Here is a 26,826-nt window from a genome sequence, read left to right on the forward strand (position 1 = left end):
ATTTATAATTATAAGAGCAAAGGATATAAAATGTAGTTACACCTAAAATCAAAGAAGAATCAAGCAAAAAGGGGAGAAGAGTAAAGCTAGTTTAGAATTCAACAGTGACATTTTTGAAATTGACAGAAGACATGTTTCAAACCACAGGAACATCTACAAACAGATCAGGAAAAAAAATACATGAAGTGACACTACAGCTATGCCAATTACACCAGAGATATGTCAAAATATAATCCTTGTAAAATGAGAGCAGAATCAACCATTAGTAGATAAAAAACTTTGTTATAAAAAAAAAAAAAGAGCAATAAAAATAATTTTCACAGCTTGCTGTGAAATTAATCGACACACAAGTATACAATGTTTAATAATGTAGATAGGGTTCTGAATCTAATGAAGGAAACAATAACACAAAATAAAGGGAGAAAATTATGCTTCTGAAAAAGTACAAATGAGAGGAAAGCCAGGTCTCCACTGGTTATTTATTTACTTGATGATTTCAGGAACATTTATTCATTTTGAGATCTTAGGTTACTATGCTTTAAAACATAGCAAAGACCTTAAGCACTTAAGCAAGATTGTCGCACAGAACTGACTGCGAAATTCCAGAATAATGCTGTAACTTACTTTTTCTCCAGGAGGTCCAATAGGACCTTGCGGACCAGGAAGCCCCTATTAAAAAGAAACTAGTGTGAGAAACCAGGGAGAACAATATACATACATTCACCCTACTAAAGGTCCCTCATTAATCTGTTTAAACACACTGGCAAATATGTGACTTTTTTTTTTTTTTTTTTCCCTTACCAGTTAGATCAGGAGTTTTGTGTGAGCCTTTTGCACAAGCCACTATTCTGGCAGCAGGTCTGTAACAAGATCCTATTCAGAACCCTCCTCCAGGTGTGGCCATTCCTGCTGCATTCCAGGAACACTGAATGAATCATTTTTCTCCTGAACAAAAAATCCCTCTGAAAGCTTACTTGAAAACTCTGCTCTCACCGCCCTAGGCACACATGCATAATTATTTATAAAATCCTTCAAGCTTTATCAGTTTTGCACGTGAAAAGCTAGCTTTGCACTAATTTCATTTATTAAACATTTGCTGCAAGTCACATCGTACATTTTGAGAGTTATTTTACACTTACTTGCGGGCCTGGGATTCCTTGCTGACCAGGAGGTCCTGGCTCCCCTTGAGGACCCTATCATGCAAAAAAAATATCAAGGCATTAGGTTTGCTTTTCTGCACTACAGATCCTCATTGTCAGGACTAAAAGGAATACAAACTCATCTTTGTTCCTCCCTCTTAAAACTCTACCACCAACTTTCGATCCAGTATGATTTTTTTTTTTTTCATGCTAATGAATATCATGGTCTTTACTTTAAAAGAGACTAACAGTCCACACATAGGACCTAAGCACTGGAGTCCATGGTGCTAAAGGAGCTTGAGAGAATGCTTGGTTAGGTCTTTTGGCTGAAGACTAAGCAATAGAAGATTCTCTTTTCAGTGTAAGATCATGAAGCATCTGAATGGGATAACAGAAAAGTTTAATAAAATGGAGGGGATGGCACTGGCAGGGACGAGGGAATATAGAAAGGATTTTTAAAATTCGCTCCCTTTTTAATTCTCAATTTATTTACTCACCATATTTCCTTTTGGGCCTGAAGGTCCATCAACACCTGCAATGCCCTACAACAAATGATAAAAACACAAGCAACTTTCAGTGGACTTTCATTTTTCTTCCAGAAATTGCAAATATAAAACACATCCTACGTACAGGTTGTCCAGGGGGGCCAGGTGTACCTCTGGGGCCCAGTAATCCCCGTGGACCCTGTAAAGAGAAGAAATACTTATTAATACCTGCATGAATATTTCTGAACAAGGAGAGCCCCAGGAGCAGGACTGGGTGAGTTCTATGACAAGGAGCAGGAATGATAATGGGATGGCAGCATAGGGCCTAGGGAAGAAAGGAAAAAAATCACTGATAACAAATTCTCCTGCAGTCTGTTGTATGCCTGAACAGAACATCACTGGAAGGGCAAGCTTTGATTCAGCCAGTTGTGTGGTCATTTCAGAGAAAGGTAGGAAATAACTGTTTCTACTTCCTGGTACAGAACATTGGCACAGTATCTTCCACTGAAGTTTCAGCTGTGTCTTGGCCTGAAGGTTTGACCTGAATTGTAGCATACATGTTTGTACTCCTGTCTTTAGAAAACATGGTCTATCGTACTCTCTACTACTAGTTGCAGTGAGAAACAGTGTTTTTATTTGTAGTAAAGATCCGTTAAATAATTAAAAGCTACTGAAATTTTTCTTATAAAAAATGCAAGGCATTCTGAAAGCCAAAATCAGGTTTGTTACTCGTACCCCTCAAAAAATCCACAAAAGATCAAGGGCTATTCTCTTAAATAACATGAGCAAGATTTGCTCTGTAGCTGAATCTTTTGACTTTACACTATGGAAATTAAAATTAGTTTTCATCATTTGTATCATCATTCATATCACACTTGCTAAAGTGGGCAGAAAAGTTTCCTCACGTCTGATGCATAGTGCATAGTGATACATATATACATATACTAATACTCTGACTGTAGCATTTTCTTCCTACTTCATAAGTAGGCAGCAGTATATCATACATTTAGGGTAAAAATCGCCTTTCTGAACTTGATTTCTTGCCTGCAATGCAGAACTCTGCTCTGCAGTGACAGCACCTGTAGAATTATAACTGACAGCAGTGGAAACTCTGTATAGAAAACAAGTGCAAAAATACACAATGAAGCACAGTAGTGGGGCAAAAAAAAAAGGAAAAACAAGGCCTTATTTTCTAATAAATAGATGTCTGGAAAGTACTTTCAAAGAAACAGGGGTTTGGTTATATTCTCATGTATCAAGGTCTGCAGTGATTGATTTTATACTAGGTCAATAGGACAAGAAATAGCCTTTGTGACTCTCGAAGTCGTGAATACTTGTCTGGATTTTTCCCTGGCTTAATTGTAATTTTGTGAGTAGTGTTTCACTCCTAACAAAACTGTTCATTTGCTTACTTTTCAGATAGTATCAGTTTTCTCTACATATACACACACACACATTGATGTTTATGCCTGGAATCCAGAGCAATTCAATAGAAAGGAAAACAAATCTGAGAGTGACTTTTATTTGTAAAACAGGCTATTGGCCAGAAACAAAAAAATAAGAAAGCACTGCTTACAGCTTCACCTGGGAGACCTCTTGGTCCAACTTCCCCATCTTCTCCCTGTTTTTGTACAAAGGGAATAGGAGTTTTAGGAAAAAAGTCATGCATTATGACCATATTCCCATTACATGGTTCAAGTTTTATGGTGTATCTCAAGTAAATAGCAACTTACTCTTGATCCATCTTCACCAGGTAAGCCAGGAGGTCCCTGTGGGCCACGGTCTCCCTGTAGAAGAGGAAAAGTCATTAATATGTCTGTGGCTGAAAACAATAAAGGATGGCAAGAGAAATAAAAACAAATGTGTTAGCTGCAGTCTGATGTGTCAAAACATGTGTTGACATAATGATACAAATCTGTTATAGTATTCAGTAAAGTCTTTTATTACATTACTATAAAAAAAAGAGCTTTATTGAAACAATGAGCTATCTGTATTTGTAAAATTTTGCTCTGTAACTACTCTTTGCCCCAGAACATACACAAACTACTGCTACAAAAGGTAGTCTTAATGTGTACCCACATTTTTCTTTGTCTCATCAGCTCCCCTCCCCTCACATAATGTATTTCTGCCAGGAAAATAAGGAATGTGTACATGGGTCAGAAGTTAATAAGCCAGTTGCTGGGCCCTGGAATATACATAGTGAAGTGCACTGACCACCTTTCAGAACCACCTACCCTGGCAGCAGTTGTTGAGAGCCTTGGGACTGATTTGTCTGAGGCTTTGGAAGGCAGCCAGACTTCCACACTTCCCCTCTGAGGCTGGGGCTTTTCAAGTCTATGCAAAGTCTCAGTACATTCTGGACCATACTTCTAAGATTTATTTTTCTTTCCCCATTAAAGAAAACTAGTGTGTTGCATAGCTCAAACACCACTGACTGACCTCTTTCTAGGCAGCAGGTTTTTAGACTGTGACTTCCTTCTGGCATTGGACAACAACCAAGTATTCATCCTGTTTTCCTTAATTTAATCAGTGCCTCCAAGGAGCATGACCACTGCTGTGGATCATAGCAGAGATATATGTAGTCACTCTTTAGCAGCTCCATTCTTTACTCTTTCAAACTTTCCAAGGGGATTTTAGGTAAGTTGGTCTCTTACTCCAGAGTGCTCTTGTATTAAGGATGTCAGGATTTTATTCCACTGTTTTTTCTGTCCTCTAGAAATAGGAGTCATCATTGAAGAGAATGAAATTCTATGAACTGCATTTTCACAGCCAGAAAATGAGTTACAACAATAGTTTCTACATTTTGCTAAGCTTTGAAACTATTCAACATGATCTGCTGGTGGTACAGCATTTGGTTTTCTACATTCTAAATGATGCTACTGAAGGGTGACTCATGAGATGCGTGATCTGTGCTCTAGCTTCCAATTAATATCCAGGTGAAAACTGACTTAAGCCTTCAAATGTTGAAAATGTTCAGCCCCTTAAAATGCTACCTTTCTTGTCTTGCAGTAACATGGCACTTAGAGTTAGATTAGGAGCTCTCATTCAGTGTCCTGGTATTGTCATAAAGTCAGAACACAACATCCTATCAACATTCTCAGATCTTCCACTCTCTAATTCTTTCCTTCCAATGTTCTGCCAAAGCCTCAATTTCTTTTTCCTTTGATCTTTTCTTCTAGTAGATAGTGCCTTGCATATTAAATAGTTTAGAATCGGTACATTTCTATTACATCTAAATAAAACATATTCAAAGTCAAAAATATTAAGGCTAAAAGAAATATTACACTGGTCTGATATCCTCTACACCAGAGCTCAGAGAATCTCATCCATTAAATCCTGTCTGAAAACTTGTGTTTGACAAAAGCATAATCTCAGAGAGACATACAATTTGCAACTCAATTCAGATATGAGTAATTCTAAAATAAGTCCTAAAACAGCTACTTCTAAAGTTACAGGTTTTCAACATCAGTTCTTTTACATCTGAAACATAACCACAATAGAAAACACGTTTCTCTTGTCTTTTTGTTCTCTTTATTGCAAGCCAAAGAGAACTGAATATTTGCATTATATGCTGTTGATACTTCTGAATCCATAGAGCTGCAGCTATCTTGTCTGGTTTTGAATTGAGCTGTTTCTCAAGAGAACATGGTTTGTACTTCTAAAGAAGATTGCCTCAGACACACAGAACACAGTGATTTTTAAATTGTGGGATGAAAACAAATGATGAAAAGTCATTCTTTTCATATGATGTAAATTTTAATGCAAACTTATTCTTCTATTTCACTTCTTTTTTTTTTTTTAATTTAAGAAATATGAATCAAATAATATATTTGGAAGAAAAAGAAAAAGTCTTTATGACATGGAAGGTCCCATGGACTAACAATTCTACTATCTGAGGTTGGAGAGCAGACACATAGCCTGGCTCTGAACCAGTTTCTGCTTAGCCTTCAGAGAGTAGTAGCAAGAGCTTAATGTCTAGCCCCCTCTGCTGGTCACCTGCTGATTAAGCCAGATTTCAATTCGGTGAAGTGCTGATTGCTTTACACTTTTTAAGAAAAGGGAATGACAGAAGAGGACCAAGATATTTGTGTATGACACTGAAAGTTCTTCCCCCATAGCAAAAAGAACTCAAAAGAGAATCCTTAGATGCTATTGCAAAGCCCTACCTTATGGGTCAACAGTCAACCCTGGTGAGATTTTCTGGGAAGGACAGCAACTGTGCTAACCCATTGAAGAGTGAGAGCTATAATCATTCCATGGTCATCAAGCATCAGTGCATATAGGAATGTTTTGTTTTGACATTTCCACCCACTGTTTCTTTTATGGTGCACTGCATTTACCAGGAGTTACATTCAGTAGCATATGTTGTTACAGCCATCTACCTTAGGATTTTAATTTAGAGCAGAAAGCCCCTGCTGTGATTCTTTCTACACTTTGTAAGGAAAGATGCAACCTCATCTTACAGATTGGTAGGACATACAGAGCAAGTACACAAGTTGTTTAAATATTATTTCAAGTTATCTAACTTTTCCCATCTGACTTTGATCTGTCTTTAAGCTGAAATTGTTGAAATGGCACACACTAAACAATTCAGTTTGTAATTCAAACACTCAAATACATTTTTTTGAGCAAGCTTCTCAGTAGGTTAAAATTTATTATGCTTCTGATATAGAAACTTCATGCTAATTTACTATACTACTATTTCCTTTAACAATCAATTTAAATCCAGCAAACAAATTTCTAAACTAAAAAAAACACCTAGCGCAAAACCTAGCTGAAGATGTGATCTGAATTATAAAAATACATTTAAATCATTAATGTGTGAATTGTCATCTGCTAATTGATATTACTAAAATGTTTTATAAGAAATACATTATGTGACAATATAGATGTTATTCTGTAGTATGAAATGCTGACATTCTATTTCAGCTATTCTTAGTGAATAATATCTTATTTCTGTGACTGTATCAATATGTTGTTATATACATATGCATGTTTTTCTTACCCTGTTACCTTTGTCACCAGGGAGGCCAGGAAGACCATCAAATCCTCTGTCACCCTTGGAAAGAAGAAATCACAGCTTCAGTAAATGACCATTACATTCTGTATTACTCTGAGTAAATTGTGCCTTCTCTCTCTGTTAATTTGGAGTTATGGTACACTTCTATTATTGAATGACATACATGGAGGGGAGGGAGCACATTGATCAAACTCACTAATTTTCCTTCTGTGCATTAAAGCAAGAGAATATGCCACACCAGCTTTTTCACTGTACTGTTGTTGTTCTGTTTACAAAAAGAAGTCTACCCTGAAATGAAAAGCTTGATTCTGGCCACCCTTCTCAGTAGCAAGACTGACTTTACTCTTGCTGATACTCTGTAACTAAAAAGTGACTCAGAGGGATAGGAATCGTACCCAAAGAATCAAGTTACTTCAAGGTCAGACTACTAACCATTACCATTAATTAGCATATTTTAAATAGATGATTCATTCTCCACTCTTGCATCTGACCCAGCCATCTGAAACCTCAGTATTTTCACTTGAGAGTAGAATCTTGGGTTGGCCTGCAAACTGTGGTACTTGAAATCCATCTAGCCCATTCCAAGGTCTTTTTATTTACCTTTGCACCAGGCTCTCCTGGCATTCCTCTGGCACCATCAGCTCCAGGACGACCCTGCAAAAATCCAAAGGGGCAAACATTTGAAAATGTGGTGGAATCTGTTAATTTTTAAACATATTTAAACAGCAACTATTTACCCAGAGCAGGATTGACCTACACACTACCTACCCTTTTGCCAGCTTTTCCACTTGGACCAGGGGCACCTTGAACACCACGAGGACCCTGAATTTAAAGAATACAATTCTTAGAATCACATTCATGTCAGCAAAAAGCTAGTTAAACATTTCACCTCAAGAACAGGATAAACTTTAAAATGCAGAACGTTTTTTGCTCCCCCCCCCCCCCCCCCCCCCCGAGATAGATTCTGGTTTTCAAATTCCTATTAGTTTTAATATAACACAATCATCCAATCTAGCTTAAAACTACCAATTTTAACAGCAGTCTTCATGAGATGACACTACACATGGCACAATTGGCCCCTTTAACATAAAAGCTTGTTACATTCTTTTGATTACTTCGGAAATCTCAACCCTGTGATTTGAAAATCCTTGTTTCTGTCATGCCAAAGTTATTTCAGCCACAAAATTATTTGATGAAAACTGAAGAGTGCTTATTTCAGAGTCCTAATTCATATGCAAACAAGAGTTGTGCTACTAAATAGCTCACATCCTTAGTTTTATATATCACAGTTTTAACTAGAGGAAGACCAAATAACTCCAGACTGAAAAACCTAATTCCACTGTTAAGACACATGTAACTTTCACTGTAGACTAGGTGGGTGTACATTTCTGTGGAACTGTTTTTATCCCCCATCAAAATGCGTCTCCTTCAGGTGGAAATAGCAATGATACAGACTAGCATCTAAAAATACTGAGTAGGAAGAGAAACAATGCTAAAAATGTAAGTAAGCAAACAAGGAGGCTGGCCAGCTGTTCACAGTGCTTTTTTGTTCATTTGCTTTCTTCTTCTTCTTCTTCTGCAAATATCCATGTGCAGTTTTAAGACAGGCACTTAATAATGTAGCTGATCCATGATACCACTCATGACATGGCAAAATTATTGTTCCAGAGACTTCTGTCACAATTTCTTTAAGAACTCCTTATTTAAGGTTTAAGGTGTAAGATTTCAAAGTTTTTCAGTGCTCTTTTACTTCACTGCAGGATCTGATATAATAGTAAGCTGAGAAGAAAAGCATGTACTGATTTCTAAAGACCACTTCTTGTTATATCATCGAGTCCTTCTTTAAAATTTCCTGTTTATTTACTAACTAAATTCTACCACTCTCACCTTATGAGACCTGAAGGCTCAAGGTCATACACTTGCAGACTCACATATAATTATTGAAAAGAGATGAGCTAAAAGCCTGAAGAGCCAATATTAAAACAAGTTTTCAAGTGAAAACACTACACAAGTTATAATTGTTCTTTGTTATGTAAAGGTAGATTTACTTTCGTATATCAAAATGAACAATCAAGCTATTGCATTTAATTAAAGCCATATTCTAAAAGCTAAGTTCCTTCAACTGCATGTTACTACATGCAGTTGACTGATTTCATTGAAGTGATATGAATGCATTTTCTTAAATATAAAAAAGCTCAAACAGCCAATGTTATTGTACCTGGGGACCTGGTTCACCACTTTCTCCCTTGGCACCTGCTGCTCCAGGTCCTCCCTTGATTAAAAAAAAAAAAAGGAAGAAAAAAAGCAACACATATTATTTGAACATACAACGAAACTTGAATGAATAAGTTATTTTCTATTCCTATTTTCTATATATATTAATGACAGGGAGAAAAAAACAAACAGCCCTGTTTATTAGATAGTGTGAATTCACCATCTGGATCTGAATGTGTACCCTGATGTACCCTTGTTTAGATACTGGGCCTAACGGCCAAAAATCTTTCTGTTACCAAAGAAAAACTCCCACAGATTTAAATGGAATCAAATGTGACTTGAGAGCTAAATATGATCACAGTAAGAACATAAATCATGCAAGCAGAAGTCCACCAGTTGCAGAGAAGTCAACAGAAATGAAACCCATCTTTCACCTTTATCCATTTCTGTGTTGTACAGAAAATAAGTTAACATAAACTACAGTGATATTTTAATGAAGGTCTTTGTGCATCTGCTCTGAAAAAGTGGAAAATCTACTTAATTGCATTTCTTTACTCTGATTAAATAAAGATTTTCAGAGTTTTACATATAAACAGACCGAAAATAAATCTTCATCCAGGGTAAGATACTGTACATGGAATCTGGGGCAAAATTAATTAAAGGAAGTTTGTCTTTTCTTAACAGTGGTCTCCCAAAAGCTCCTGACATGCTCACATGAAATACAGCCCAGAGAAGGAACATATCAAGTTTACTGTTACGGGCAGAAGTACTTTTGCATTTCTGACCTCTGAAACAGGTCATAACCAAATTAAGGTATTTAATATAAAAAGAATCTTGCAGACCTTGGAAGACTGATCCACCTCCTATGTCCACCACAGTAACCATTCAAAGAAAGAAGTGGTCTTAAGGCTTCGCTTAATGCTAAGCCTAGCATCTTGGAGCAGAAAAATTCCCACTGACCTTGCAGGTACTAAATCGGGTTCTAATCAAATTGAAAATCAGATCTTAAACTGGTACTGGCAGTGGAGAGAATAGTGGCTTTCCTAAGTGGTGACTGTCTGTTTAGGTTTCCCTGGTGTAAGCTCTGCATTTAATTAATAACAATAGGCAGAACTTTCTTTTGTATTCTGTGTTAATCAATCATGTGAACTCGACTCAGTTGAAGCTAGATTGGTGCTACAAGAATCCTGTGTTTAAACCATGTAATAATTGATATGTATGTTTGTATTTTATTGCCTAAAAATTAAATTAAAATAAAGGTCCTATTAAGATTTAAAACTCCAACTATTTAATTGTTGAAATAAGCTGGGCGCACAAATGTACCAAGAATCTGTAGCTGCTTCTGAAACTCTTGGCCAAAAATGTTGCCAGACCAAAGAGTTGGATTTTTAGAGCCTCCTGGTGGCTTAGTAGAAAAATATCTATTAATGTTATTCAGTTGAATTTTGCATACAGAAGTACATGAAGACTTTGAAAATATGCCTGGTACAAGGTACAACTAAGGGTATACAACTCACAGTCAATAATATACCTGTCTTTACAAATGAATTCCTTGCTTATAGCAGTTTTATATTTATTTTGTTTGTATAAACTGAATGTTATCCTGCAGGTCTCAATTTAAATACACTGCTGGAAGTAACGTATTAGTTTGTTAAATAAACCCCATGTGTCTGACTTTTTGTAAGTATCACATACCTAATCACGATCAATTAGAAATCTGTGGCCAAATTCTCTACTTGATAGCAACAATTCACTTTGGAAAAATTACTCTAGAAAGGAACTGTTCTCGTGTAGGTCTGCTTAAAAACACAACCGAAGCCCCATGATTTCAGTTTCTGGGGACCAAGTGAGATTCTGGTGGGATATTTAGCTAAAATTTACCTGAAATCAGTAAATTTCACCTAGATAAACAGAGCTGGGTTCATGAGACTGGCCAACTTGGAGCACAGCATAAACGAAGAGGTTTTTCATGCCATAAGATGAGACACAGCACTGTCAAGCCGACCCAGAGTACAACTTAAAGCATTGGAGGGAATAGCAGGAAGAACCATTTGCAATGTGATGGATAATAACCTGACCAGTATTTTCTGTCAGTAATAGTAGGATACTGTACTCATGTTCATCATTCTCCCCTTCTTTATTTTCAAACTTACAGTTAAATTCAGGCACTGTACATTAAGGAGGGTGGGTGTGAGAGGGGAAGAAGAGAAGACTGGAAGGGAAGGACTTGGTTGTTACTGTTCGGCAATGAGGTGTTTCACTGAAGCACTGCATTAAAGAAGGAAAGAAGGACAAAAGAAGGGAAAAGAACTATATTTCTTATACTACAGTTCCGTGACTTCAGAGGACCAAACCTCCACAACAGGTATGAATGGAAGGAAGCTACTTTGGAGGAGATTGTTACTGCATTCTGGAGAAAATCAGAAACACTTCTGTTGCTGTTTTGTGTGTATGCTGCTATAGTTGTGACTCACATAGCACTGCAGTCAATTTTTCTTCGCACAATAAACCATATAGTAACTTGCTCTGTCCTTTTTCTCTTGGTTACTCAGTGATCATTTGCTTTTATTTCTCAGTAGTACAATCATGTTCTTGACTGCGTTTTACACTTAGATGCTTGTCTGATGTAAAGAAAAATGTTAACATTGCTCTTTGTGTCCATTACCATAATATCAATATAGAGATAAAAATTACAGTAGGAATAGGTCAAATTGAAGAAGCCAAATATTTTGCTACCTAGCTGTCCCACCAGAGTATACAAAATACTTCCCAAATTAAGTGGATCTTTCAAATATGGATGCTGTACTAACTTTAGAAAAGAATTTCACTCTACATCAGACGATAAATACAGTCACCTGGGAGAAATTCAGAAAAGACTTGCTTTCTACAATACTTATGATTTTGGCTGCAGCATTTATTTTATATCATGGTACAGATGCTCTGTAATAGCTTTTTGAAAGATGTTGAATACTATATTACACCATTTAGTGGACTGCTGAGTCTGAAAAGCATCCATTTCCTAAAAGAGGAAATTGCAATTGCAAGATCAATCTGATGATTTTGGCTTGTGAAGCTTCCTACCTATTTGTGTACTTTCGTGGTGGACATTGTCCTTTTAAAGTGTTTACAGGGATTACAATGGCAAGCCTCTTAGTGATCAAAAAGATGTTTTACATGTCATTGGAAAAACTGTTTCTGTTCCATGTATAGACTGTACATAAAAGATTTTAGAGCATCCCACAGGGCCATTTTCCAGATCGTTTGATATTAGCAATACAGGCCAAATTCTGTTCTTAAGTAAAAAAACAAAAAACAAACAAACAAAAAATTTTGTTTAGAAATCTGCATGACTTTTGATTGCTTATATAAATGCTTCTTAAGAACTTTCCAGATTCAGCTTAAATAGGAATGCTTTGATATCTCCTTCTGTACAGTTTCATACTCTCCACCAGAAACTTTGTAAATATTGTTACAGAGATTACTGACTATAGAAGCATATGTAGTTATTTATGTAAGGCTATTTTCTAGTTTTGTAAGACAACCAGTGTCCAAACACTGCAAAATCTACATTAAAAACTCATTTAGTATTTAGGTGCATTGCATATCTTAAATAACAATACAAACTATGATCTTAATTATATCAGTTTCTTTTCAGATAAATACACATACAGAGGTGTAGGCAAGGCCAGCGTGAGATCAACGGACTTGTGTTACTGTGTTCTTTAACCTGTGCCCATTTTGTTTACATACCACAGGGCCTGGTCTTCCAGTGAGTCCCATGGGACCAGGTGGACCTCTCATAGCAATCTGAGAAAACAAACAGAACAAAGCACCAGGTATCAAGAAAAAGCTGCCAACCCAGCATACAGATTCTATATTAATACTATTTCATAAGGCATTAACAAATAGCCCCCATCATTCTATCATTCTCTCAGTTGTCAATAAGGATAACTACTGTAATGAAATGATGCTTACAGCACTTTATTTCACACCCTGAATGCTATAAAATGGAAATTTATTTGGAGTTGTACCTTTGTGGCAGCTACATTTGCTGGTTCCTTGTGCTTACCCTAGCCTGCTGAAGAATAGCTTGTGCTTGAGCTTCCTGAGCTGAGATTGTTGGGCCCTTCTCACCGTCTCCACCAAAGCGAAACTGCAGGTATCAAAACAAGAAAAGGAATTGAGAATTTATTGAATGAAAACCATACTTAGTATACACTGCACCTGTGTAAACCTCTTTGAAGACACTGGGTCTCAGTCTTCAGTTCATTCTACTAACTTTAGAAGACTGCTGCATTAGGGACTACGGCCACTGGACCCAGCACATATATTAAGTCATAAGTAATAGTTTAAAACTAAAGCACAAATCTAATCGCTTAAGAGCAAACATTTTGTTGATTTCATAGGATTTTTGTTTCTTTTCTTTTTTGTTCAGAAGGAGGCCAAAATATACTCTAATAATCTGCAAAATCTCATTAAAATATGTATTAAAATTAGCTAATTCTCAGTACATTTGTAGCTATCCACAGAAAAATTCAATTCAACCTAAGGCAGACTTCAACATGAAAAACATTTAGTATGTAAAATGAAACAGTTTTGTGTCATTTCTGACAATTTCAAAATAAATTAAAGAATAAAATTCGTATGTTACTGGTCTGCTATTGCTCGTGAAACTGGTCGTAGAAGCTTTGCAATGTTGCAGGGACATTGAGCTTCAACGAACATCCTTGCTTTCCAAAGATGTGGCATGGGCACACTGGATGTCAGGGACAAGACTCTTTCACTACCTACAACAGTTTGTCTGGTTTGCCTAAATTGGCACAACAACCAAAGTCTTTCTTCTGTGATCATATTAATATCAGAACAGATGGTTGTTTTTTTTTTTTTGTAAGCTGTTGGAAAATTGTTTTAAGACCCCACAAATGAGCACCTGACTTTTTCTACTACGTGAAAGGAAGAGAACTATCAAGCTTGCTACCACTTGAAAAGAGGCCATGTGGCTTTGTAGGCATCCACATAATGCAGAATCAACCATATTGTCAAAATGTTGTTCCAAGCAACTGTGCCTAAATTAGTTATCTTGCATCCATTGAAAAGATGAAAACATTTTCATGAATTCAGGCCCCACGCACGACGACGAAGAGGCACACATCTCACAAAAGGCCTCTCCCACACGTTAGTTAGTACTTTGAATGTATGTCTGAGATGAGACAATCCACTACGAGATTTGATTTCCTCTGTTTACTCATTTACACCAGAATGGCTCTCAAACTAGTGAGCAGGTCGTCTGTAACACAAGGACAGTTACTTCTTAGTGGGGCTTAAAAATGGCTTAGGGAGAAAAAACAATTAGGAAGGAGAATGTGCCTATCACACTGATGACAGCAGCACTGTCCAGAGCAATAAAACTTCCAAGAAATGCTCATTAATTTTGAAACCTGCTAATAATAAAAGTGACATTTTACATGCCAAAACATCTGTCCTCACTGGCTATTATGAAATATTTAAATAGCTCCTGATTTTTAGGATAAACGAAATGACCGCATTTCAGCTGGAACTAGACTAAGGGGATACCAAATTTTCCATTGAACATTTACTAAATGCAGTAGGAAAAGTAGGAAAAACAAAAGCAAAATTTCAAATTGTTAGCAAAGATCAACCTAAGCCACTTACTCAGAAGCAATGTGATGTCCTGAAAATGTTTGATAATAAGACAGTAGATGTGGAAAAGAAGTCTGGACGATGGTTAAACTACTAGGCTGTAACCTGGGAGACATGAAGCCAGTTTTTTCCTTCCTGAGAAATTTCTGTTTTGATTTTGTAAACCACTTGTGGTCAGACTCATTAACATCTAAAAATAAAGCTTGTGGTATTTTCTAAACTGACTTATAGGCAAAGTATTATTTCACACTTACTACCTTTAATGGAGCAAACTGATAAAAGATAAATCGACCTCTGCTGGCATGGCAATTACAGTTGGAAGAATTATTTGGGAATAATTCCCCTGAGGCGTAGTGATATTTTTACATCAACTAATTATTGGTAAATAAATATTTCTGTTACAGAGCCAGCCATGATAACAGATTTTTACTGCAAGCATGAGGTCAAAAACATTTATTTACTTTAATAATCTTTCATCGATTGTTTCTTATATAAAAAATAAACTTTACAAAATCATCCTTTCCTCATTGATGCTGATGGAGTCCTGCCTCCTATAGCAGAACTGCAGGAACTACAGCTCCAAGTCTTTTTACAGAGTGGATCTTACCAAAAATACTGCCCCTTCATTTGCAATTGGTTTGTCAGTACTCTGGGATGGTAGTAGTCATCAAATCTTTCACACACAGACTTACGCTTAGGAATGATGAATTCCATGCACATAGTACCTTTCATACTACAAAACTGCAAGGCACTTTTAATGGCTTTGAGCTTGTTCCTCCACCTGCTAAAACAGATGGTGTTTTGCTTTGATTCCAGTGGGAGCAAAGCTGGCTATGTGCATGTATTTCTATTCAAAGGATGCACTGATTCTTCAAAGAGGACACTGAAGTCCAGCACTAAGCATGGAATGCTTAAAATTCTCCATGTCAAGGAGACTTGAAAGCACACATGCCTGCCTTTATGAAACAGCAAACTCCTTGTTTAGGACCTATGGTAGCAAATAATAGTTACTGTTGAAAAAATAAGGACAATTTTAGTATGTGTAATACAATCATGTAGGTTCCAATCTAGAAGACATGCAGGAGTCAAAATCTATGCTTTGTCTGAGGAAAAAACACACCAAATGATCTTTAAATGATTAAACCATACAAAAAACTCTGTATTATCTCTTGTTCCAAAGACAAAATTAGATGAAAAAGAAAACACTTTTATCTTTTTGGAGACTGACTACCCTGAAATCATAATGCAACTTACCGGCAGCATTAACATGGTACCTGGGGGACCTGCTAAACCATCAGCACCAGGGAGACCAGGGCGACCAGGTGGACCCTATGAGAATAAAGGGATGAGTGAAAGGGCTGAGAATGAAAAGACAGTTATATAAAGTAAATCTTTTGAGTCACCTGCCCCTCACACATACTAAGATTTGATGGGTTAGGCTGAGCTGAGATTTGCATTGTGTTCCTGTGGCTGCTTTATCTGATACAGAGAAATAACACTGCTGATCTTCTTTAAACACTTTGAGTAGGCTTAATTTTCATAGGCTACATAAGTCCTGTAGTTATGACTTGAAATCTATTTTTATGAAATCTGTTCTCTGTTCCAGTTTAAAAACAGCTATATTTTTTTGTATATTCATGATTATTGATCCATCAGGCATTGCTACATCAACAAACACTGCTGCTATGACAACTCATTTATCTAATTGCACCTTTCCTCCCAGCAATTTGCATGCTAGCTGAGGCTATCAAGGACAGGAAGGACCTGCAAGAGTGCTCATTTCCTGCTGCATGTTTGTCAAACGGAGTACACATCCACCAGAATAACTTTGTGCAGGGTTGCAATGACAAACCAACAAATAATCTAACTTAACTGGTTCCTTTTGCTGCTCAGGAGTCAAACAAAACAATGGTAAAACTGATCCTGAAAAACGTGGTGTTTTTTCACCTCTTAAGGTATTAAGATCAGTAGTCTGTTATTTTGAGCTCTTTTTTCAAAAAAGCCTGGAACATCAAAAAACAAATCCCTACTAACAAACACTACAGATAAATCTTAAATAGAGAATTATTATCAATTATAAATAAAATATTGAATAAAATTGTGTAATTATTGGAAAGAATCATTATATATCTAGGCATTTCAGAGTTAAGGTTAAAAAATAACTAAATGCACTCACAGAGCATCCAAAGAACTTTCCTGTGATCTGCAGTGACTTTATGCCATATGATTATGAGTCCTTGTGTTCCCAAGTGAAACCAAAGATTAGTTTTTCACTTTTTTTCTCTCCCATAGCACCATTTTATGTGAGTGAAATTCATCTGTGCAGTGAGCATAAGCAGGACTTGTACATAAGTGATCCTCTCCAGAAGGGTATGGTCATTCATTTCTCAATTGTCTTATACCCAATTTTAGGATTAGAATGATAAAATAATTTAGTACAAACACTGAAGTACCGTAGACACCTACAAAAGGTGGTGGATTTCTCAGCAAATTGTTCTGTCGTTATGTGCTTACACAACTTTCTCAATTATATAGGCACTAAGGTGTTTTGTTTTGTTTTGTTTTTTTAATTAAGCAACGCTCCTTTTTGGAGTGGTAATGTTACTTTTCTACCTTTTTTTACCTAAGATGAAAACTAGTCAGAATAGCTATAGCAAGAGCTAAAGTCTTTATTCATGTATGCTAATTGTTTTATAAGAAAAAAAAAACACAAACACATCCACATATGGTGAAGTCAGACATGTTATTTCATTAGGATGGAATTTGAAAGCAGAATCTGGTTGCAGACATCTGTATTGTTCTCAAGAGTTTGGTAACTAACTTCTACAATTATTTCTTTGTGTAATGTGCCTTTTTTAATATAAGAAATGAAGTCTGTTCCATGGCAAGCACTTAAAGTGTTTATTCAAGAATTTTCTTATAATGAATTTAGCAAGCAGATAGATAAAAAAAATAATTATTATCTAGAGTTATTCCATTATAATGTGTTAAAATTCCCATTTTATCAGTTTAAATTCCAAAATACATTGTTTAATTAATCTGCACAAAAGAAATATGAAAGAAGTGTGTGTGCTGACTATCAAGGTGGAGTGTTGTTGGGATTTTAACATTATCTCACTAATATTACTGAGTGAAGTAAATGCATCTTCTCAGCTCTTCCATACACAAATACAGCATGAATGCGCTAGACTCTTCAGTAAACTATCACTCATAAATGTCAGTAAAGTCTCTTTTTTTGAAACAACTTTCTCCTCAATTAAATATATTTAGGCTGTTTTAAAACTGTGTTATTTGTGGCAGTAAGAAAAGGCTTGTGAGAACATGTAGCACCAAAGTAATAGTTTAAATTTCAATGATATTCATTACATAATAGTTTAAATTTCTATTCTATTCATGACCAGATATGGGCTTTCATGTAGTACATTATTTAATATGGCCAATAAATTCTGTCTAAATCATCTAAATCATCTAGATCGTCTAAATATTGTCCATCACTTTCATTATTTCCATGTGTATATTGATTCTGTACAGCAACACCATTGTTTTTCTGTTTGCAGAGAAATATAGACAAATAGAAACTTTTTCCCCTTGTATTTACAGTAGATATTTCTACCATTAATTAAATATTTGCACAGATTTTCAGTTGATTACTCAATTGAGTAAATAAGTGTCAGTTCCAATGAAGTTTCTTAAACCACGTGTATGTATTTCAGATCAGGATCTAATCCACTTACTCTTGTACAATTAGTGCAAGTCATACCATGAATACCCAGGAAAATCTGTATGTTGACTTACCCTTTCACCAGGGTCACCTGGTGGACCAACAGGGCCTTGTAAACCTGGGGGACCTGTAAGACCCTGTGGAAAATGAATGACAAATTATTATGCTGAATAATGTCTCCCAGCATGTTTTTGTACTATTTTTTTTTTCTGCAAAGTTATATTGAATATAAATTTGGAAAAAAATCCTATATAAGAGGACTTTTTTTTTTTTCTTACAAGGATTATAGTCAATATTCAAAAGTATTTGATTTTCACATGCACTCAGCTTGCAGCATGCTCTCACTGAAAATTCAGATGAGCCTTTTTTACTCCCTTCTTCAAATGCTAAGACCAATATACTCCTTGGGAACTATGATGAGACTAATTTTAATTGTGTTAACTCAGGAATACCAAAGAACAGTGGATAATTCAAATGCAATAAAATGAAATTGTAATTAATCTGCATACAGCAGGTCCTCTTGGTCCTGGTGGTCCTTCAATAAGCATACCCTAGAGGGGGGAGGAAAAAAAGATACTAAATTAGTCATGTCTTGGACAAAGATATAGAACAACTTCTTAGTTGAAGTACTAAAGCTAATATTTCTTAGTTTTATGATAAACTTTTCTGAGGATTTTCTGCCCACATAGTTTAATAGTATGGAATTTTGTTGAATAACTTTTTGGATTATTTTACTTTCTGTCCTATGAGTTTTCAATTAAAAATCATTAACATAATAAATATACTTGAAATTCAACTGGTATATGATATTTTAAACCTATTTTGGTTTCTTTTTTGAGTAATTATGTTGGGATCTTCATAGATCATTTACTGGAATTAGAATCTGAATTCTGTTGCTTTAAAAGTGAGAAAGAGTTCTCGGGTAGAGGGACATCATGGTACTAGATTCTCAATAACAATTTATTTTTAATATACCGTTAAAATAATTTTACACGAATAACTGATTATTTTTATGTTGTGGGTCTTATAGCACCTCCTAGCTCCTTTCTTTTTCTTTATTTATTTTTATTTTTATTTTATTTTTTTTAAGTGCAGATGCTAGTCTGAATTCCAGGTCATAGTAATAAGACACAGGAATATGATTCCCATTTGTACCTGGCTTTCCATAGGAAAGAAGACTGGACGAGCAAGCTGAAAGCTATCTGTAGTGAACTCCAACAGTGCTGGAGAGAGGTGGTGGATACCTCTTCAGTATTATGGATATAAAGTAACTGTATCTTGCACCAGCATGGGTTAAACATACAAGCATTTATTTAGCTTCTCAGGGGGACTTTCCTGCCCATACTGAAACCTGTAGTTACCTGTGCTGGAAATTGGAAGCTCTCTCTGTCCAAGCTGCAATTACTATCTAGCCTGAAGACCACATTTATGCATTGTCCTCTCCACAAGAAGATTCTCTTTGTTTTATGGGACCTGTGGTTAGTCTTTCATTCAACAGAAGGGGAAGGATGAACAGGCTGCTGTCTGTTTCCACCTTTACACAGTCCACACTGCAGGTGATTGTTTCAGCTATCATGGATAAGATTACTGTCATCGTGTCATTAATGACTTAGTTTGAAAATGATTTCTCAACAGTCTACACGAGTGAGTTTTTCTTTAGCACTGTATAGCATCTGTACTTACAGGTTCAATCACAGCTGGTTCTCCCTTTTGGCCTTTTTCTCCATAAGCCCCGTGTCCAGTCACCTGACCAGTAAAAACAGACCCAAAAATGAAAATTAATAGAAGGCCTAATGACCTGGTACAATAAAAATTGCAGCAACCTGTAACTGAAAGCTAAAGCTGGAATTGATCTATGCTGTGAAAAATACATCACAGGTACAAGCTATACCAATCAAAAAAAATTGATGTAAAAAAGGACATTAAGTATGTTTTTAAAAAATGCCCTTTTCTTGAAAGTTCCAAGGTACTGAGTACTTTTCATCTTGTCTTTTGCATCAAAGTTAGAACTGAACTTGCTTTAAATGCATTTGCATGTAAAAGGAAAATGATACGATATTTCTGGTTCAGCAGATGAGAGCTGTAATAAAGCTGGCACAGGTTAGAGCCTCAGTTCTAATTCTAGCTTCCTGGCTCCTTCAGTTTTGGAGCAAGGCATTTAGAGGTGAAATTTACACCAGGGGATAGAGTCTACACAGCCATTTGCTTAATGCAGGCACAAATGGTGCCTTATGGGCTCTTTGCTAATGCAGATAATCTGACTTTTTCTGTGTCATTCTGACAGTGTCCCCAACTGTGCTAGACGGAGAAGAGTAAGCTTGTATCTCATTGCACAGATAAGGATCATTAAAAAATACAATGACCCCAACAGGGCTTATAAAGGAGTGATAAATGAAATACAGAAGTATGGGTTTCAAGGTTGGCAGAGAAAAGCAATCTCACAGCATTTGCTTTTATTCGTTGGAGCCTTTGTAAACTGAAATTTCAAGTTTGTGAGGAGAAAATAAAGATAAGACTGAGCAAATACTGAAAAGAAAACTCCTTTCCTACTATACTCAGTGCCTTCTCAATTAAAAATCCAAATGGGAATTAATTCTGCTTCCAGTCTTAGTCACACTAGTTTTCTCTGCAGCTTCTACAGTCCGATAAACTGGTAAATGAAGATCTTGGCAGAACTAAGGGAAAATTAAAGCCTTTCTGTGAAGCCTGTGATTAAGTCAGAGGGAAAGAGAGAGCAATAAAACATAGAAAAAAACAGCATGATTCACAGGATCCACCATGTCATTCTATCTTCCTTTAAATATACTGAGCTGTTAAATCACTCCTGCAAGGTCATAAAACTGTCACCATTGACGAAGCTTATTTTCACGAATGAGTTCACACCTTCACCTTCCCAATCATTAGTTTTATCCTTGGAAGGTTGCAGAGGCAAAAACATTCTAGGCACTTAAACACATTTCAACTTTTTAAGGTAATCATACAACAACATTGATATTTTTTTTACAGTTTTTGCTCCTGTTTTAGAAATTACATTCTTTCCAGCTTTAGCTCTAGTTTAGAAAGATTTAAAAACCTGTGTTCATTTTATCATTTACTCTTGGAATTACATCTCTCCTCTTGTCTTTCCCTCCTATCTTCAATCCTCCCTTACTCCCTTCACCAGAAGTTACAAAAAAATGCATTTAATAAAAACAAAATGTACAGGATTACTAAAAGAATATAATAGGCTTGATTCAAAGTCTATCAAAAATAGTGTGAATACACCTCATATGTGCAAGGAGCTCTGCGTCAGGCTCTTTACAGGTCCGAGACTATATAACTATAAAAGAATTGCTAAATTAAATTAATCTGCATTATGCTTTCAATCAACTTACGCTTGTTTCTGTGATATCAGTCTCTGCAGGAACACCTGGACCAAACTCCTCATTAGTGGAATCAGTTGGTTTCTCTTCATATTCTTTATATTCATAAAAATCATATTCGCCTAAATCTCCATCTACCAGAAGATCAGATTCACTGAGGTCTACTCCTCTGCTTCCATATTCAGTTTCCTCAGCTTTTTTATCATAATCCTCTCCAGTTATGTATTCTTCAGCAAATACTTCTTCAACAGGATTTTGCTATTCATATCAGTAGCAAAGATTTGGGAATAGGAGGAATACGTGGGTTAATGTTAGTAAAGCAATATAAGCATATGCTGAACCACCATGATGACTTGTCAAAAGAAGAAAGAACAGTAGAACTACAGCATATTGTCTTTTAATTAGAGTCTCAAAGAATGAAGTCCATCCTTTCAGAACAATTAAAAGATCTTTGTATGTGTAGTACAAAGAAGTAATGCTTTCATACACTTTTTTTTTTTTAAATCTCCAAAGACTTTTAATTCAATGTACCCAGTACACTATGTGTACTGCTTGCTTAATGTTACTGTAGTGTCAAATATAGCTGTTTCCCTGCTTGGTTTCACACTTACAGGTATTCAGGAATGAACATATACACAGCAGGGAATGAATTCAGAGCTAACATATATGCCACAATAAGCAGTGAATCAATTCGGACCTGTTTACAATAACAATGTGCAGGAAGTGCAAGCATCACTTTTGTTAAGCCGAGCCACCTTCACTATCTTGTGTCTACAAATCTTGATGCCAAGCTAAATGTTTTGACTCCTTTTACTCATGATTTTACAGTTTATTTGTCACTCAAAAAGTCTTGACTCATGTCTATCATGGCAATTTAAATGTATTTTTAGCTTAGTCAAATTCCAACTGCAAAATCCAGATTAATCTTAACATTTTTGAAAGCTCAGTATTGCTTGCATCTTTCACCTTCCATTATGCAAAATGTTAAACCAAGCAATCAACTTACAAGCACCAAAGCTGTTTGAAAGAATGCTATATCTGAGATGTACAAAACCATTTGGGGTGAAAAAAAAAGAAAAAAAAAAGAAAAAAGAGAGAATTGTTTTATTCTGTTACAAAGATCTCTTGAAAGGATTGTTTTGAAATGAATCAAAGCTAAGATATTGCTAATATGAGATAGTTATTCTAGAGATGAACTAATGTCATCTTAAAAAAATATATTAAAAAGCTAATCAACATCCAGCGTCATTAAAAATATATTGCTCAAATTATGATGTTGACATATATTGCAGTTAAAATATAGGACCGATTCTGATTTAACAGTTGCCTAATTCCATTAGCTCCAGGACTAGGACTTCTGTCTCACAGCTAGAGTAAATGCAGATCTGAGCCAATTCTCAAACAATTCTCAACCAGATTTTGCCTCTAAGGAAAAGTATAAAATTTAGTAATTTGGATCTATCTCATTACAATTGTACTATTGTATAATTAGCCTGCCCAAGAATCAGAATGATTTAAAAATGCCTCTACACATCACCAACTTCTGAGAGGTAAACATGAGATTTAACACAAGAACAGTTTACACTAGAACAAGTAAAATATCATTTAATTTACCTTCACCTTCCAAGATGCATAGGAGGAAAGCAAAAAAACAAATTGGGATCCTTTTCCTCTCTTTCATTATGTTCTTTAAACCAAATGATGTATTGAACAATTATTACTTTCAAATTCAAAACATAAAGCTAAAATGCTTTTGAATTTCAGGACTTTTTTATGTTCGGGGGTCAGTTTTGTACATCTTGTAAACAATGTATTTTCATTTTGCAAAAAATACGCCAAAGAAAAATGAAAAAAAATCCTATAATCAGCCATCATTTTTCTAAAACTAGCATTTATTAATATGTAAACATATTAATCAACACTGGCTTTAGGTGTACTAATATTAACAAAATGATGTTGACGTTTGTCATTGTGGCTTTCTAAAAATATGGTTTCTAAAATAAATCAAAATAACCATCTTATCTTTTTGACAGTTCAAAATACAACATTTAATTTGAATAGTACCTCAGTGAGAATCAAATAATTTTGTTTTATTATATGGAGAACTGTTAAAAGGAAATACTGTCTTCCAACTCAATTTCAGTATACTGCTGTGGTTGCAGATATTTTTTGCTTTAGTTAGGCTTGTTTTATGCTGTGTCTTAAGAGCAGCATGAAAAATTAGAGACCTCACTTCATCTTAGAGCAGGAGGACTATGTTTAGTATTTAACCTAGTTTATACTAGACATAGCCCCATTCACATTCACACTGAATGCAACAAACCCTGTATTCCTACAGCATGCATTCACTGAATGATTCCCAGAATCACGAACTTGACAGTCTAAAGAATCAGCAGATCTCTACAGAATCAAGGGGAGTTTTGCCCAGGAAAATACTAGGTTCCATATTGGCTGAGAAAGCATAAAATCTTATTAATCGCTGTTATAGGTGCATATATCTTCACAGACTAATATTTATCCTTCAACAACGTGTTTGTGCTGTATTAATCATTTACACCTGATAGGCAAGTATATTTGCCTATAATTTTCTCAAACATCCTTATTACCTCATTTGCTTCAGTAGTTCTGGAGGGAGCTTCTGTCTGAGACCCGTAGTCATTTTCGGTTATGCTGTACTCTTGAAATTCATCAACAATGTTTGCCTAGTATTAAAGACAAAGTACATTATTAAAAGAAATGTATGAAAAAAGTCAAGAAGTATCACTTTTATTGAGGTTATGTTATTAGCCAGAGATTTTATCTGGTTAACTGTATTTTTTCTCATTATCAGAGATCTTCCAGTCTTGGCCTGGGAAAGATCTTGATTATTTCTTTGCTACCTTTACCCCTAGTTTGTCTTTTGTTGCTGCTTGATAACTTTTCTTCTTCTTGGTTGCATAGTTTTCAGATTTTTTTGTTGTGGCCTTTTGGGGTTTGTCCTTTGAGCTAGCGGCCACTGTCCTCTTCTTCTTTTTGACCATGGCTTTCTTTTTCTGCAAATGTTATGAAAGATGGAATGGCAAAACATAAATAAAATGAAAGGAAAATGGAGAAAGTATGAATGAAAGAAGGGTAAGTGAACATGAGACGAATGCTGTCGGCTGTGATGCCTTCCATCGCTAAGTGAAAGCAAGTGTTACTGCTACAGAGTAAAGAAATGAGTGAAAGGAAAACATTAAGCTTATATACAGAAGACACAAATTGACAAACCAAATGGTAGGGGACAGCTGGACACCACACAACAAACAGATCAGATTTTGTTACCTCTGTTTGTGCTACTGTCTCTTCAAAAAGTGGGGGTCCCTCTGTTACAGAGTCAGTTTCTTTATAATCTGCATCCCCATACTCATAGTCATATTCGATAAAATCTTCTGGCGTGTACTACATAGCAAATGGAAAAATATCAGGCATTCCCATGTTAGTGGTAGCAAACTAGATTAGCAATACCGGAAAGCATCTTAACCTTTACCTAGAAGTAAAGCTTAAGGTAATTAAAGTAGCATGAACAATTCCATATAGTTGGGGGGAAAAATACAATTCCATATTTCTTTCAAAGCACAATAGAAAAATAATAAAAAAGCAAGTAGTAGTGCAAGGGAAAAAAATTAAAAATCCTCTTTTATTGGACTGCATAGAAGAATCAGCTATAGTTTGGATTATTAGGAGCTCCAACTGACCTTTCAGAAATAATATATTTATTTAATCTTTTAAGCACAAATAATGTGTCTTTATCTATATTCTTTTACCTGTGTTCATTTCAGGTGACCAGAAGAGCTGAAGAGATGCCAATATCTGATGTGAATAGGGCAAAGAATTTCAGATTCAGGGAAGAGGCCACAACTCAGAAATAACCATGGCTATCCTTGTGTTTGCTGGGGAGTTCCCCAAACCAGGGCAGCTCCATTATAAACACTGCCTGAGCCAATATTTTACCGATACAATTTCATTTAAAGGTCACATCCTCAGCTGCCATAAATCACTCCATAGCTCATATATCTAAAATAACTAGTATCAGATGAAGATTTGCCCACAAAACTTTTACAAGAGAAAATATGCTAAAAATTGGCTTGTGTAATGTTATGAACGCAAGCTAGGGCCAGGAACTCCTGAGCTATAATCTTGGCTCTGCCATGAAGATACTGGTCTAGATAAGGTGTACCAAGTGATACGCAAAGGGCATCTTTAAACTTTCTTACCACGTCCATCACGCTTGAAGATAAGAGACTGATTGGTCTTGTAAATAAAAACAGTGTCATGGCTACTACCAATTTTCTTTATGTACCCAGAAAGCCAAAGAAAGGTGGAATTGTGGCCAAGATCTCACCAACTTAATGCTTTCCCTTGTTTAGAATCCTAGAAGTATTCTAATGTGGACCATGAAAGCTAGGCACTTCTAGCTTTCAATCTCCTCTCTCCTGCTATAAATCAGCATCATTGTCTGTACAATGAAGACAGTATCTATTTCTTCCATTACATTGCCGAGAGGATTACACTTCTAAAAAGACTGTGACGATTTACGGAAGTCATAAATATCATCACCTTTAAGAGAGACTGACATTTTAGAAGAAATTATAAAGAGGATTAAAACAAATGTCCATATTCCAGAATACATTCTATCATGTGACCAAATGACTGGCTTAACTGATTTCCCTGGCAAAGGCCTTTGATACAATTCTTGCACTTATACTTGAATACATATCAAACAAAAAATATAGAGAAGTTGATCTCCTCAGGAAGTACGGTAATAACATCGAAAGTCCTTAAACGTGTAGAAGTCCCTTTAAACAGGTTTCTGCTACTTCACTTCTGTGACTCCTCATAGTATTAGTATTGTGGTTTTTTTTTGTTTTTTCTTACATATATTTCTTGTATTTACACTCAGCTTTTCTTAAGAAGACAGGTTTGGTTTTTTTTGGTTTTGTTTTGTTTTAAAGTTAGATGATTCTTATTTGATTGTCCTCTTGATTATTCCACACCTGCACACATGTAGTTTAATCATGAGATTTGCTAAATATATAGAAAGAATGTTAAATACTTTTGGTAGCTGTCCAAAACTTTATCACATATTGATATGAGAACTTCAAACTATATTTAAATAATAAAGCATGACTATTTTAAGTGGAGAATATCCTCTCTCTGTAAAGTACATTGGCATTTCATATCTACCTGTTATATAATTTAAACA

The 26,826-nt window shown here is 35.7% G+C and overlaps 1 protein-coding gene and 1 long non-coding RNA gene across 2 annotated transcripts in view; one reads left to right on the forward strand and one right to left on the reverse strand.

Annotated features, from left to right (window-relative positions):
* Positions 1 to 26,826, reverse strand: part of COL11A1 (collagen type XI alpha 1 chain) — a 140,724-nt gene that overhangs the window by 68,465 nt on the left and 45,433 nt on the right. Inside the window, 20 exon segments of the mRNA XM_050712384.1 lie at positions 625 to 669; positions 1,140 to 1,193; positions 1,637 to 1,681; positions 1,770 to 1,823; positions 3,201 to 3,245; positions 3,358 to 3,411; positions 6,630 to 6,683; positions 7,245 to 7,298; positions 7,413 to 7,466; positions 8,863 to 8,916; positions 12,609 to 12,665; positions 12,928 to 13,011; positions 15,774 to 15,848; positions 18,315 to 18,377; positions 18,750 to 18,791; positions 19,924 to 19,986; positions 21,615 to 21,860; positions 24,209 to 24,304; positions 24,488 to 24,634; positions 24,906 to 25,022. Coding sequence (XP_050568341.1) covers positions 625 to 669; positions 1,140 to 1,193; positions 1,637 to 1,681; positions 1,770 to 1,823; positions 3,201 to 3,245; positions 3,358 to 3,411; positions 6,630 to 6,683; positions 7,245 to 7,298; positions 7,413 to 7,466; positions 8,863 to 8,916; positions 12,609 to 12,665; positions 12,928 to 13,011; positions 15,774 to 15,848; positions 18,315 to 18,377; positions 18,750 to 18,791; positions 19,924 to 19,986; positions 21,615 to 21,860; positions 24,209 to 24,304; positions 24,488 to 24,634; positions 24,906 to 25,022 — 1,503 coding nt within the window.
* Positions 4,171 to 6,845, forward strand: LOC118243708 (uncharacterized). The gene is made up of 3 exons (XR_004777304.2): positions 4,171 to 4,261; positions 4,341 to 4,560; positions 6,650 to 6,845. It is a non-coding gene; the product is annotated as an uncharacterized LOC118243708 (long non-coding RNA).

Source organism: Cygnus atratus, chromosome 8 (assembly GCF_013377495.2).
Source record: "Cygnus atratus isolate AKBS03 ecotype Queensland, Australia chromosome 8, CAtr_DNAZoo_HiC_assembly, whole genome shotgun sequence".
NCBI classification, from domain to species: Eukaryota; Metazoa; Chordata; class Aves; order Anseriformes; family Anatidae; genus Cygnus; species Cygnus atratus.